This window comes from Scyliorhinus torazame, chromosome 15 (genome assembly GCF_047496885.1).
Source record: "Scyliorhinus torazame isolate Kashiwa2021f chromosome 15, sScyTor2.1, whole genome shotgun sequence".
Lineage (NCBI taxonomy): Eukaryota > Metazoa > Chordata > Chondrichthyes > Carcharhiniformes > Scyliorhinidae > Scyliorhinus > Scyliorhinus torazame.
In genome coordinates, this window is record NC_092721.1 from 105,459,479 (window position 1) to 105,475,393 (window position 15,915).

At 50.2% G+C, this 15,915-nt stretch overlaps 1 protein-coding gene across 3 annotated transcripts in view; it reads right to left on the reverse strand.

Annotated features, from left to right (window-relative positions):
* Window positions 1-15,915, reverse strand: part of LOC140391734 (ankyrin repeat domain-containing protein 42-like) — an 82,509-nt gene that overhangs the window by 19,391 nt on the left and 47,203 nt on the right. For all 3 annotated transcript variants that reach the window (XM_072476537.1, XM_072476538.1, XM_072476539.1), the window contains one exon: window positions 1,967-2,072. In XM_072476537.1, the coding sequence (XP_072332638.1) occupies window positions 1,967-2,072 (106 nt within the window). The remainder of the gene's footprint in view (window positions 1-1,966; window positions 2,073-15,915) is intronic.

Sequence of the window (15,915 nt, forward strand, 5' to 3'; positions counted from 1 at the left end):
GCTGAAGAGATGGTGTGAGGGCGAGGGTTTCAGATTCCTGGGGCAATGGGACCAGTACAAACTGGACGGGTTAAACCTGGGCAAGACCGGGACTGATTTCCTTGGGGGCTACTTGCGAGAGCAGTTGGGGAGGGTTTAAACTAATATGGCAGGGGAATGGGAAGTTTTGTAAGGCGTTAGAGCAGGAGGAATCAAGAACAAGAGAAAATGATAGAAAGGAGAGTAAGAAAAGTGATAGGCAGAAGAAATCAAGGGCCTGTATCTGATAATAACACTGAATGTAACCCCGCTATTCAAAGAGGGAGGTAGAGAGAAAACAGGGAACAATCGACCAGTGAGCCAGACGTAGGTAGTAGGGAAGTTGCTGGAGTTAATATCACAGCTTTTGGAAAGCAGTAGTGTAATCAAAGTCAGCATGATTTACGAAAGGAAAATTATGCTTGACAAATTTACTAGAATTCTTTGAAGATGTAATAATAATAATCGCTTATTGTCACAAGAAGGCTTCAATGAAGTTACTGTGAAAAATCCCGAGTCGCCACATTCCGGTGCCCGTTCGGGGAGGCCAGTACAGGAATTGAACACACGCTGCTGGCCTTGTTCTGCATTTCAAGCCAGCTTTTAGCCCACTGTGCTAAACCAGCCCCTTAACTAGTAGAGTTGACCAGGGAGAACCGGTCGATGTGGTTTATTTAGACTTTCAGAAGGCAGATTAATATGTAAAATTATAGCACATGGGATTAGGGGTAGTGTCTGGAGATGGATATAAAGCTGGTTAGCAGACAGGAAGCAAAAAGTTGGAATGACAGGATTGAATTCTGATTTGCAGGCCGTGGCTAGTGGGGTACCTCAGGGATCTGTGCTAGGATCCCAACTGTTCACATTATATAATGATTCAGATGAGTGAACTAAATGTATTATCTCCAAATTTGCAGATGATACGAAGTTGGGTGGGAGGGTGAGCTGTGAGGAGGATGCAGAAATGCTTTGGCGGGATTTGGACTGGCTGAGTGAGTGGGCACATGCTTGGCAGATGCAGTATAATGTGGATAAATGTGGGATTATCTGCTTCGGTTGCAAAGATAGTAAGGCAAATTATTATTTGAATGAGTGTAAATTGAGAGGTGGACACTCACTGAGACCTTGGTGTTCTCGTGCATCAGCCGCTGAAAGTAAGCACGCGGGTACAGCAGGCAACAAAGAAGGCAAATGGTATGTTGGCCTTCATAACGAGAGGATTTGAGTATAGGAATAGGGATGTTTTACTTCAATCGTATAGGGCACTGGTGAGGCCACACCTGGAGTATTGTGTGTGGTTTTGGTGTCCTTACCTGAGGAAGGATGTTCTTGCTATGGAGGGAGTGTAGCGATGGTTTACCAGGCTAATTCTTGGAATGGCGGGACTGTCATATGAGGAGAGACTAAATTTGTTAGGATTATATTCATTGGAGTTTAGAAGAGTGAAAGGGGATCTCATAGAAACTTACAAATTCGAACAGGATTAAACAGGATAGATTCGGAAAGAATGTTCCTGATGGTGGGGGAGTCCAGAACGAGGGGCCATAGTTTGAGGATAAGGGATAAACCTTTTAGGATTGAGGTGAGGAGAAATTTCTTCACCCAGAGAGTGGGGAACCTGTGGAGTTCACCACCACAAAATGTAGTTGAGGCCAAAACTTTGTATAATTTCAAGAAGGAATTAGATATAGCTCTTGGGGCTAAAGGGATCAAGGGATATGGGGGCGGGGGGGGGGTAATGTGGGATCAGGGTACTGAGCTTGATGATCAGCCATGATCATAATGAATGGCTGAGCAGGCTCGAAGGGCCGAATGGCCTCCTCCTACTTCTATTTTCTATGTTTCTATATGGTCTCTCAAGTTGAAAGCTTGGCTCATCATTGTAGACGAAGTTAGAAGATCATTCAATGCTAATGGCATTACAGCCTCAACAGCTAATGTTGATTACCTCTTAGCCACGTCTTTTGGTGTCTCTCCAGCATCATTTCTGATGTGATGGTCTGCTCCCATTTCTATGAGCCATTGCAGGCAGCCAATGTGTCCTTGTCCAGCAGCTGAGAATTATACATACGAACATAAGTCACGTATAATCCAATCTTTTTTAATTTTTCCAATTCAGGGGCAATTTAGCTTGGCCAATCCACCTACCCTGCACATTTTTGGGTTGTGGGGATGAGACCCACGCAGACAGGGGGAGAATGTGCAAACTCCACACAGACAGTGACCCAGGGCCAGAATCGAACCCGGGACCTCGGTGCCGTGAGGCAGCAGTGCTAACCACTGCGACACCCTTATATAATCCAATCTTGCCATTAAGAAAAGCTAACATACCATTTATGTCCACAGTACCAATGTTTACCACTTGCCCTATTTTACAGCAACTATTTTGAATTTTATTAGTGGCGTTCGAACCAATTGTATTGCAAGTCAAGGCTGACAACCTGTGGAAGTGGACTCTTTAAAGCAAATGTCTGGTGGAACAGGAGCTAAAATGCGAGAAGTACTTTACTGCTTGATTGTTGCCTAGCAACTATTTTAACACTGCTACTTTCTTCAAGCAGTTGAGACGCCTGACAATATATACAAATCATTAACTGCCGATTGAGAGGGGCACATTAACCCTAACATTCACCTGATGGAGGACCAGTTTGGTGTGTAAAACCGATCTTCATAAAGCTCAGGTAAACAGAATTTTTCTCTGGGTACCACAGAGAAAGTTTTTGCGACTATTGCCAGAGTTGTCCACCCACCGCCCACCAAACCCTGGCTTCATAAATGATGTGACTACTTGTTAGTCTCCACCCTCCCACGATTACTCTTGAGCCATAAGCAAATTGACGCAGAGTCAATAAAATTGAAACGTTTATCTTCCGGTAGCGGCTATGAAGGAGTAAGTCGCACACTTGGCTCCCGCTCCAGTGGGATTTTTGGACCTTTTCCCCTGACCTTTTTGCGCTTTTAAGCACTGGATTGGAAAGTAATAGCACTCAGGCACTGAATCCATACAGAGGTGTATGGAACTATGTAGTAGGAAGGATCGTAAATAGCTGAAGAAGTGGACAAGCAAGGGCAAAGGGGAGGCTGTGAGTGAAACCAATATGGCCAATGTCCAGACCTGGGCACCGCCAGCTCAGCCGACAATGGAGCACCTGTTGCAGGTTATGCAGGAGAACTTCCTAGCACTGAAAAGTGATCGTGTGGAACCGCTCCAGAAATCGTTTGACCGAAAGGAGAAAAGGCTGGATGCCCAGGCTGAGAAGATCCAGGAGCTAGAGAAGACGGTGGAGGAGCAGGCGGACTTTGAAACGGTAGCGGACATGGAGATTCGAAGGTTGAGAGACCAACAAAAAATGCTCCTGGAAAAGCTGGAGGACCTGGAGAACAGATCTCGGCGGCAGAATTTAAGAATTGTTGACCTCCCGGAGGGGGCCAAGGGGCTGGATGCTGCTGCGTATGTGGCAGATATGTTCCAGAAGCTACTGGGGAATGAGGTGTTCCCTCGCCCGCCGGAGGTGGACAGGGCACATAGAGCGCAGGTGAGGCAGCCGCGGCGAGGGGGTCCCTCACGAGTGATGCTGGTCCGGTTCCTGGATAAGGAGTGGGTTCTTCAATGGGCCAAGAGCACTAAGAGCAGAGGGGATGCGATCTTAATCAACAAGCGGGCCCTCCGGCGGGCGAGGGAACACCTCATTCCCCAGTAGCTTCTGGAACATATCTGCCACATGTGGGTTACGCATGAGGGCCAGCACCATTATTTTGAGGAACCCGGGGAGGCGATGGACTTTGCAAAGAGGCAAGGGCTGGTCCCAAGCTGAGGACTCTTGGACTCATGTTGGAACTTTTAATTCTTTCTCTCTTGTTTCTGGGAGATGCCTGCTTATTTTTTCATGCTTTTGTATCTTGGTTTTTATGTGTTTTTTGTCTTTTTTCTCTTCATGTCTCTTTTCCGCTTTTGTGTTCGAGTTTTGTTAGAAAAAGAGAATAGTTAGAATGGTTCGGATATGGGGGGTGTTTTTTGGGGAATTTTTGCGATCTCTTTCTGCGTTCAGATAGGAATGGTTGACAGTGCCTGCTATTTTGTTTTGTATGACTTAAATTGCACTATTGTTGGGGCTGTCTCTGTCCTGTTTAGAGTATTTGTTCAAGCAGGGCTGATTTGGGGAAGTGGTGTGGATGGGCCGGGGGGAGGGGAGCTAGGGAACAATAGGTGGGAGACTCGCTGGCGCCGGAGTTGGGAGCCACCAGGCTAGCTGGGTGGGCTAGTCAACGGAAGCCAGGTGGGGGGTGTTCATTTAGCTGGTTTATGTCAGGGGTTAGGTTATAGGGTGATGTTGCTTGGGGGGAGTGGGTTTGCTGCCGATGTTGGAAATTGGGCATGGTAACAGTAAGGTCAGGGGTGGAGGCGGCCAGGAGGCGGGCCAGAGGAAGCACGACACATGGCTTGGGGGCTGGCCAAAGAAAGGAGATGGCTGATCAGCAAAAGGGGGGGGGGGTGAGGTGCCCCCCGACCAGGCTGATCACCTGGAATGTTGGAGGGCTAAACGGGCCAGTCAAGAGGGCGCCTGTGTTCGCGCATTTACGGGTTTTGAAGGCAGACGTAGTCATATTACAGGAGACTCATCTGAAAGTGGCTGACCAGGTCAGATTAAGGAAGGGCTGGATTAGTCAGGTCTTCATTCGGGGCTCGACACTAAGACCAGGGGGGATGCGATCTTAATCAACACGCAGGTCCAATTTGAGGTGGAGGGCACAGTTGCGGACGGGGGTGGCAGATTTGTTATGGTCAGGGGTAAGCTCGAGGGGGTGAGAGTAGTCCTGGTCAACGTATATGCCCCTAATTGGGATGATGTAGATTTTGTTAAGAGGTTGCTGGGGAAGATCCCGGACTTTGACTCACGCAAACCGATCGTGGGTGGGGACTTTAACACAGTTCTTAATCCTGGCCTGAACCGGTCGTGTTCAAAAACGGGTAGGGTGCCAGCGATGGCAAAGGAACTGAGAGGGTTCATGAAGCAAATTGGGGGTGATGACCCATGGGGATTTAGTCGGCCTTCGGCAAAGGAGTTTTTGTTCTATCCTCATGTCCACAAGGTGTATTCCCGAATCGATTTCTTTATCATAAGCAGGGACTTACTGACAGGGATGACGGGTGCAGAATATTCGGCAATTACCAGCTCGGACCATGCTCCGCACTGGGTTGATCTGCAGATTTGCAAAGATAGCTTTCAGCGCCCACAATGGAGGCTGGAAGTTGGGCTGCTGGTGGACGAGGCGGTGTGTGAGAGGCTGAGGAAATGCATAATTACCTGCAGGTAAATGATACCGGAGAAGTCTCAGCAGCAGTGCTCTGGGAGGCGCTGAAGGCAGTGGTGAGAGGGGAGCTGATCTCAATCCGAGCACATAGGGACAGGACAGGCAGGGCAGAAACGGACCGACTGGTTAAGGAAATTTTACGGACGGACAGGAGCTATGCGGAGTCCCTCAGGCCAGAGTTACTTAGGAAACAACAGAGGCTGCAAACCGAGTTTGGGGTGTTGTCTACAGGGAAGGCCGTAGAGCAGCTTAGAAGGGCAAAGGGCGCAATATACGAGCATGGGGAGAAGGCCAGCAGAATGTTTGCACAACAACTAAGAAAGAGGGAAGCGGCTAGGGAAATGGGAAAGTTTAGTTGAAGGGGAGGGAAACCTGGTGGGGGACCCGGTAGGACTGAACAAGGTGTTTAGGGACTTCTATAGCAAGCTGTACACCTCGGAACCCCCCACAGGACCGGAGGGGATGAGGCACTTTTTGGACGGACTGACCTTCCCAAGAGTAGGTAAGGGGTTGATAGACGGGCTGGGGGCTCCGACCAGGACCGAAGAGGTACTGGGGGGCCTGAAGGTCATGCAGTCGGGTAAAGCCCTGGGGCTGGATGGATACCCGATGGAGTTTTATAAAAAGTTATCTGAGATAGTGGGGCCGGTGCTGGTCAGAGTGTTCAACGAGGCAAGAAGCAGACAGATCTTACCCCCAACGATGTCGCAGGCCACTATCTCGCTTATACTGAAACGGGATAAAGACCTGGAGGCATGTGGGTCCTATAGGCCGATCTCTTTGATTAACGCAGACGCTAAGTTACTAGCCAAGATCTTGGCATCTAGAATTGAGGACTGTGTACCGGACGTGATTGCGGAGAGCAGGGAGGCAGAGGTAGTGGTAGCAATGGATGCAGAAAATGCTTTCGACCGGGTTGAGGGGGACTATTTATGGGAGGTGCTGGGACGTTTTGGGTTCGGGGTAGGATTCATTGACTGGGTTAGGCTGCTATATCAGGCCCCGGAGGCTAGTGTGAGGATGAACAGGACGACATCTGACTACTTCAGACTGCACCCCGGGACTAGACAGAGATGCCCCCTCTCCCCACTGCTGTTTGCGCTGGCTATAGAGCCGCTGGCAATTGCTCTGAGGGCTTCAAGGGACTGGAAAGGGCTGGTCCAGGGCGGAGTGGAACATAAAGTCTCGTTATACGCGGATGACCTGCTGTTGTACGTATCAGACCCAATGGCGGGGATGGACAGAATCATGGAAACCCTGAGGGAATTTGATCGGTTCTCAGGATATAAATTGAACATGACAAAGAGCGAGATGTGGGTAGTGCAGGCGAGAGGTCAGGAGAGTAGGCTGAGGGGACTGCCGTTCAGGTTGGTAGGGGAAAGCTTTAGATATTTAGGGATACAAGTAGCGTGAGACTGGGATATGTTGCATAAGCTAAACTTGTCCTGGTTGGTGGAGCAAGTGAGGGATGAGTTCCGGAAATGGGATGCGCTCCCGCTGTCATTGGCGGAGAGAGTGCAGAGGGTGAAGATGTCGATTCTTCTGAGATTCTTGTTCATATTTCCGTGTCTCCCCATCTTCATCCCGCGGTCCTTCTTTAAGAGGCTCGATAAAATTATCCTGGGTATTTGTTTGGGCAGGGACGTCCCCACGGGTGAGGAAGGCGATGCTTGAGAGGAACCGAGGGGATAGGGGGCTGGCTTTGCCGAACTTTAGCAACTACTACTGGGCAGCTAACATAGCCATGGTAACGAAATGGATGGTGGGTACGGGGTCGGTTTGGGAGCGGATGGAGGCTTCTTCGTGCCGGGGCACCAGTGTGGCAGCCTTGGTTACGGTGGCTCTGCCGCTCCCGCCGGCACGATACTCCACCAGCCCTATAGTGCTGGTGGCTCCACGGATCTGGGGCCAGTGGAGGAGGCATATAGGGGAAGTGAGAGCATTGGTTTGGTCCCCAATCTGCGATAACCACGGGGAATATGGACGGTGGGTTCCAATTATGGCAGAGGGCGGGGATTGCGAGGATGGGCGATCTGTTCTTGGAAGGGAGCTTCCCGAGCATGAGGGTGTTGGAGGAGAAGTTCGGGCTGGCGGGAGGGAATGATTTCAGATACTTGCAGGTGTGGGATTTTGTATGCAGATTGGTACCATCCTTCCCACGCCTCCCACCAAGGGGGATCCAGGACAGGATAGTTTCCAGAGGAGAGGGGAGAGTCTCCGACATTTATAAAGAACTAATGGGAGCAGAGGAGGCACAGACCGAAGAACTGAATCTTAAGTGGGAGGAGGAGCTCGGGGGGGAGATAGAGGACGGCATATGGGCAGACGCTTTGAGTAGAGTAAACACGACTGCAACATGCGCCAGGCTCAGTCTGACCCAGTTCAAGGTCGTACATCGGGCCCACATGACGGTGGCCCGGATGAGCAAATTCTTTGGGCTGGAGGACAAATGTGCTAGATGTGCCGGAGGACCAGCAAATCATGTACACATGTTCTGGGCATGTCCCGGGTATTGAAAACTAGGGTGACAATGAGTCCTGAGGTGGCACGTTTTGGGGTTTCGGAGGACCCGGGAGTCCAGAAGGAGAAAGAGGCCGAAGTCTTGGCCTTTGCTTCCCTGGTAGCCCGGCGACGAATACTGTTGGCATGGAGGGACTCAAAGCCCCCGAATTCTGAAGTATGACTTTTGGACATGGCGCGCTTTCTCGGGCTGGCGAAAATTAAGTTTGCCTTGAGAGGATCGCTGTCAGGGTTCGCCCGAAGGTGGCAGCCATTCGTTGACTTCTTCGCGGAGAATCAATCATCAGCAGGGGAGTGGGGGAGGGGTTAGGGTAGCGTAGAATAGGGGGTTGCTCAGGCAGGTTCTTGCGAGAGGGGTGCCGATGCTTACATTATGTCTTATTTGCTTTTTGTACACTACGGTATAATGTTGCGGTTTTATATGCCAAAAATACCTCAATAAAATTGTTTATTAAAAAAAAAAAAATTGAAAAGTTTAATGCATGGCTGAAAGATTGCTGTGAGTAAATGAGTTTCAATTAGTGGGGCACTGGCTACACTTGAATTGTGCAGAGATCAAAGTCTTGGTAAATCAAATAAATAACAGCCAGTGTGTGACAGGGAGGGATAGAGTGGACATATAAGAGTGCACCAGCAAATAAGGTCAGAGTAGCGAAAAATGGTAAAACACAGAATTAAAGGCTCTTTATCGGAATGCACACAGCATGTGTAACAAGATAGATTAATTGATGACACAAATAGAAATAAATGCTATGATAATTATTACAGTAATTTGGTTATAAGATGACCAAGACTGGGAACCAAATATTCCAGGGTAATTGACATTTTAAAAGAATAGGAAGTAGGGGAAAGGAGGTGGGGTAGTTCTGTTAATTAACTATGAGATCAGTACAGTAGTGAGAAATGATCTTGGATCAGAAGATCAAGATGTAAAATCAGTTTGGGTGGAGATACAAAATAGTGGGAAATAAGTCACTGGTGGGAGTAGGCCTCTAACAGTGGCTACTCTGTATGACAAAGTGTAAATAAATAAATAATGGGGGACTTGTGAGAAAGATACTGCAAAAATTGTGGGTGATATTAACCTTCATATAGATTGACCAAATCAAAATTTGCCAAAGTAGCTTGAGTGATGAGTTACTAGAGTGTACTCAGAACAGTTTCTTAGAATAATACATTGTGGAACCAACCAGGGAACAGACTATTTTAGAAATGGTAATAAGATAGGATTAATTAATTATCTAATGATAAATGAGCCGCTAGGGAAGAGTGATCATAAAAATAATAATCTTTATTAGTGTCACAAGTAGGCTTACATTAACACTGCAATGAAGTGACTGTAAAAATCACCTAGTCGCCACACTACGGCCCCTGTTCGAGTACACTTAGGGAGAATTCAGAATGTCCAATTCACCTAACAACTGTGCGGAGTCTGCACTTTCTCTCCATGTCTGCGTGGGTTTCCTCCGAGTGCTCCAGTTTCCTCCACAAGTCCTGAAACACGTGCTGCTAGATAATTTGGACATTCTGAATTCCCCCTCTGTATACCGAACAGTCGCCGGAATGTGGCAACTAGGGACTCATCATGGTAACGTCATTGCAGTGTTAATTTAAGCCTACTTGTGACAGTAAATATTATTATTATTAAGGCATGTCTGTCGTGGACTTCCGGTTGCGGCTATGCCTAGGTAGGTCGCACGTTCAGCAGCTCCCGCCGGGAACGGACTTTTGGGCTCCCTAGTGGGGCCCCAACGGAAATTGTTCGAAGGTTTCCAGTGTGGGAAGGTGACAGCAAGGTCCCCCCGACATTATATGGATTGGACAAGGAGTGGAGTGGTGAAAAGTGAGAGGGAGAAGAAACAAGATGGCGGCGGGTGGAGACCAAGCAGCATGGGCGCAGTGGTCGCAGGAGCAGAAGGGGTTTCTTAGACGCTGCTTTGAGGAGCTGAAAACCGAAATGCTGGCACCAATGAAGCTAGTGGAGACCCAGAAGGCCCAAGGGGCGGCGATCCGGGAGGTGTGGCAAAAAGCCTCGGAGAACGAGGACGAGATCTTGGGCCTGACGGTGAAGGTGGAGGCACACGAGGCGCTGCACAAGAGGTGGGTGGAAAGATTTGGGGACCTGGAGAATAGGTCGAGGAGGAAGAACCTTCGGATTCTGGGTCTCCCCGAAGGAGTTGAGGGGCCTGATACTGGGGCATATGTGAGCACGATGCTCAATTCATTGATGGGCGCGGGAGCCTTCCCGAGGCCTCTGGAGCTAGATGGGGCTCACCGGGTCCTAGCAAGGAGACCCAAGGCCAACGAGCCGCCAAGGGCGGTAGTGGTGAGGTTTCACCGCTTTATGGACAGAGTGTGTGTCCTGAGATGGGCCAAGAAAGAGCGGAGCAGCAGGTGGGAGAACACGGAGATCCGAATCTACCAGGACTGGAGTGCAGAGGTGGCTAAGAAGAGAGCTGGTTTCAATCGGGCTAAGGCGGTGCTCCATCGGAAGGGGGTGAAGTTCGGGATGCTGCAGCCAGCGCGATTTTGGGTCACGTTCCAGGATCGGCACCACTATTTCGAAACGCCTGATGAGGCATGGAACTTTATACAAACTGAAAAGTTGGACTCAAACTGAGGGTCTGTTGTGGGGGGATGTTTACTGTGTATATGGTGTTTATTACGTTTAGGGAATGTACCTCTGGTTTGGGTGCTGGATGGGGATGGGTGAAGGGATTTGATGGGGAGACTGTGGGCGTCGGTGTTGGAGGGGCAGACCCCCACGAGGGGAGAGGGGGAGTGGAGGCCTAGGGATGGGGAATTGGGGTAAGGCCGCAAAAGGAGCTGCGCCAGAGGGGGCGGGGCTGGCTCAGGAAAGCGCGGGCTTTTTCCCGCGCTGGGGAAGGACGGCGGTGGGGGCCGGGGGGGGGGGATGAGCGGTGCTGGAGAGGAGCGCATACTGACTGCCAGGGAGGGGGAGGGGGGGATTCTCACACTGGAGGGGGTCGATGGAATGGCGGGAGAGGCCAGGGTCAGCAGGAGTCAGCTGACTTACGGGAGTGTTATGGGGGGAGCAAAAGGGCTAGATGTGGATCTAGCGGGGGGAGGGAGAGGGGTAGGGTTGCTGCTGCATTGGCCAAAGGGGAGCTGGAAGTAGGAGAGATGGACAGAGCCCATCCATAGTGTTAGCGCCCGTTCGGATCAGATGGACTTGACCGGAACGGACTGACGGTGTACGGGCTCCCCCAGTTGGGTCTGCAACCCCCTTTGGGATAGGTCAGGACGACCCATAGTCGCAGCGAAGATTCGGGGACAGCCTATCGAATTTCTTTGGGACACAGGAGGGTCCCGCACCACCATAAATTCCTCCACCCTATTTCAAAAAGACACGTGGCCCACTACAGCCACTATCACCCTCAGCGGCTTTACAGGCCACTCACAGCAGGGACACATCACAGCCCCTGTACCCATTCAAATCAGAACCATCACCATCAAGCACCCCATAGTTTTAGTAGACCTGCCCCACACAGCAGAACACATTCTGGGAATTGGCGTCATGAATTCCCACCACCTTTCATTCGATCCAGTCAACCAGTGTGTCTGGAAGATGGCAAAATCCGCTAGAGCCCCCGCAACACTCAACATAGGCGAATATATGAACAAAATTAGCACCATAGGCAAATTTTGGTTCAACCCGACCACGCTCAGTACGGACAAGCAGGTTAGGGCAGTCCTGCAAAAAAGCAGGGCAGCATTCGCGACCCACAAGCACGACTGTGGACGGATGACTGGCTCCGTACAAGTAACAGGACCTGACCCTAGACCCCCAAAACAGTACAGGTTTCCCCACGAGGCAGAGGGAGAAATCTCAAAAGTAATCGACAGCTTATTAGAGCAGGGCGTACTTAGATCAGTAGCCTCCACTAATAATGCACCGATTTGGCCAGTGAGAAAGCCCGATGGATCATGGCGACTGACCATCGATTATCAGGAGCTCAACAAAGTCACCCCGCAGCAGCCCCCACAGTAGCAACAAGACCCGAGACCATGCTCAAGCAGGGACTCAATTCCCGCTACTTCACGGTTTTGGACATCAGTAATGATTCTGGTCCATTCCATTGGCAAAGGCATCCCAGTACAAATTTGCCTTCACCTTTAAATCACAGCAGTACACGTGGACATGCCTGCCACAAGGATTCCACAACTCCTCCTCCATCTTCCACCGACAGCTGGCAAATGGATTAGCAAAATTCTCTCGCCCCGAATGTCTGGTACAGTATGTAGACGACCTACTACTGCAGACAGACACAAAGGAAGAGCACATTGAGCTTCTGTCCGAACTCCTGGAACTATTACATTCAATTGGTTGTAAAGTCAACCACAAAAAGGCCCAGATTTTGGAAGAAAAAGTGGTATATTTGGGAACAATTATCACGCACGGTAAACGTGAGATCGAGCATAAAAGAATTGACTCGATTGCTAAATTGCCCCTTCCCCAGAACATTTCAGCCCTCCGGTCGTTTTTAGGACTGGTTGGCTACTGCCGAAACCACATTGACGGTTTCGCCAGCAAGGCAGCACCCCTCTCAGACCTCCTAAAGAAAGGAGCCACCTGGGAATGGCTGTGGACTCTTTGAAACAGGCACTCATAGCAGCCCCCGCACTACAAGTTCCAGACCAGCTTTCCCCTTACGCCATACAGGAAGCGACCACAGACTGCACCCTTTCAGCCGTGCTCCTCCAGGAACGGCACGACAATTAAGACCCGTGGCTTACGCCTCCCGACTTTTAGATGCTGTGGAGCAGGGATTTTCAGCCTGTGAGAGGCACCTGCTCGCAGTTTTCTGGGTAGTCCAGTACTTTTCATATATTACCGGACTGAACCCCATCACAAGTCTGACCGAACACACTCCCACCCAACTTTTACTGGACGGACGACTCAAGGACGGTACAGTAAGCCAAATAAGAGCAGCGAGATGGACCCTTCTCTTGCAGGGACGGGACATCACAGTAAAAAGGACAGAGACACACACCTACTTAGCCGACAATTTACAATACCCCGGAACCCCCCTCATGAATGTGAGATCATCTCTCCACACCATAACACAGGCCCCTTTATCGCTAAAACACCCCCCAGAAAGATAGGAAATTCAACTCAGAGACCCCGCACACGGACACGTGTGAGCCAATAAAGATTTACGTGGATGGATCTTCCACAGTCTTGGATGGGAAGCACATAACATGTTGCGGGATCTATGTCGAGGACGCGCAGGGAAGCGCCCTTGAGGAAATAGCGTTAAAACTACCCGGACACTTAGACGCGCAGGCAGCAGAGCTTGCAGCCATTGCATACATAGTTGAGCACCCAGATTCCTTCCCCAGCCCAGCAGACATATACTTGGACAGCCTCTATGTCTATAACAGCCTCACGGAATTTCTGCCCCTGTGGGAAGCAAGAGAATTTGTTTCCGCAGATGGGAAACCCCTCCCCTCAGCCCCATTGCTCCGTCATATTTTAGAAAAGGCCCAGAACAGGACTTTTGGGATCATAAAAGTCCGCAGCCACCATCGTTCCTCCCCCCCTGGAAATGTAAAAGCCGACGCACTGGCTAAGGCAGGTTCCAGACATGGGTGGTTTTGGAAACCCCCCGAAAGCGCGCCAGTGAGTGCAGTTCAGGTCACACAGACTAGAATCGAGGATCTAGTAGAGGCCCAGAAGTAGGACAGCAATCTCTCGGAGATTGTAAAAGGAAAGTATCCCGCCTCCTACGAGAGGTTTAGAAATACACTGACCATACATGACAGTGTGGTGTTAAAGGACACCCTTTATGTGGTTCCTGAACAGGACAGGAACCAATTAATTTGTTTGTTCCATGACGGTCATGGACATCAGGGAATCGATCCCACTACAGCCCATCTCAAGCAGCTTTGTTGGTGGCCAAATTTGAAGGAAGATGTAAGCCATTACATAGAAAATTGTCTTATCAGAATAACCCCGACAGATATGCCAAAAAGGCCCAACTCAGCCACACCCGACCCTTTAATGGCCCCTGGACTAACCTCCAGATTGATTTTATAGGTCCATTGCCCCCTTGCAGGAATGGCTATAAATATGTACTTGCGGTCATAGACACATTTACAAAATGGGTGGAAGCATTTCCAGCCCGCAGAAACACTGCAAAAACCACAGCCATGATTCTAACCCACCACATCTTTACAAGATGGGGACTCCCCCGCAGTATTGAATCGGACCAAGGTTCTCATTTTACGGGACGTGTCGTGCAAAACATCCTCACGATATTTGGCATCACCCAAAAATTCCACATTGCATACCACCCACAGTCGAGTGGTATCGTGGAGCGCATGAATCGGACCCTAAAAACCACCCTCAGAAAAATGGTCCAGCAGAACAACACCACTTGGGACTCAGTCCTCCCTTTTGCCCTGATGTTTTTGCGTAACACTATTTCTACATCCACAGGTTACACCCCACACACTCTCATGACCGGACGTCCCATGAAAGGGACAGAATACTTGCTAGGTTTAGACCTGACCAGCCCCGAAGTAACGGCCCTCACACACGAGAAAGCCGTGGGGCAATTAGTTGCAAATGTTAAAACGGCTCAGTTAGCAGCCGCTGTAAAATTGGGCACCAGAAAGAACAGAGCAAGGCTTGTTTCGACAAGACAGTGCATGCAACGGAGTACGGTATCGGCCAGCAAGTGATGCTTTCCGTATATAACCCCAGCACATTCCTGTCACCTAAATACTCGGGTCCGTATTCCATTGCGGATAAAGTAAGCCCATCCGTTTACAAAATAAAGTACCCCAATGGTAAGACTGCGTGGTTTCATATAAACCAGCTGACGGTTTTTGAAACACAGTCGAACCACGCACACCACGTCTTGCTTGACGCAGCACACCACACCCCGCCCACAGCCAACGTAACCCTACCAACCCCCACCACGTCCAGCCCAGCCACGGACTCGACCTCGACTCCACCCCCGAAATATACACTCCACCCCAGAACGCCCACAGACTGCAGCAGCAGAGACAGCGACTGTGACTCAGACAATAGCCACAGCACGCCTCCCTACTATCCCCATGCAACCGGACTCACACCCAATGACTCCGACTACGATCCAAGTGATCCCATCCTGATCACTTTTCTAAATAAACCCCACCACCGACCACCGAACCACACTGACGACCCCGATTTTGTCCCCACACAACTAGACACCAATTACTGGCACCGTGACAACTCATACAGACTTGTCCGCAACGACGAGAGCAACCCCAACTCACACCACGCAGCCCTTTCAGCCCTAATCCACTCCAGAGTTTGGCACCCGGGAGAAGAGGACGACCTTGGGTCTGACTCCCAAGCCGCCAACCCCTTTGCGACCCTGTTCGCAACCGAGAACGGAGGTGTCCAGATGATGTTTCAAAATGAACCGCTTGGGAAAAGTGTTGTCCTTTCTGATGGAACCTGCAGAATGTTTATATTGTTTGTAGGTTTGTTCAATGTTGTATGTCCGACAGGAGAATTTTCTCACTGCCACACGCCCATTCGGCCGAAACCTCTGAGGACTTGCCCTCAGAGACCCACCGTTGCCACACGCTTGTTCAGCGGAACTAGCTTATCTGCAAATACTGGTCAACAGACCACACGCTTGTTCAGAGGAACTAGCTTTTCAGCTGATACTTGTTCGGGTATCTGACGTCTGATCGTAAGGCTAAATCGCTGGCTTTGAAAGCAGACCAAGGCAGGCCAGCAGCACGGTTCGATTCCCGTACCAGCCTCCCCGAACAGGCGCCGGAATGTGGCGACTAGGGGCTTTTCACAGTAACTTCATTTGAAGCCTACTTGTGACAATAAGCGATTTTCATTTAATTTCAACTGCCCTTCTGGTTCGAAGGATAGAACCACTATGGCAGCCCCACCACGATGACTACATTTTTGCCCGTTCTTGTCGGTTGCTCAGGCAGTGGAGAAACGGCTTGAGACCCGCCCTGCCTGGGGACCCCCCCCCCCCCCGCCTGGGGACCCCCCCCCCCCCCCTGGTCAACAACGCCCGGGTA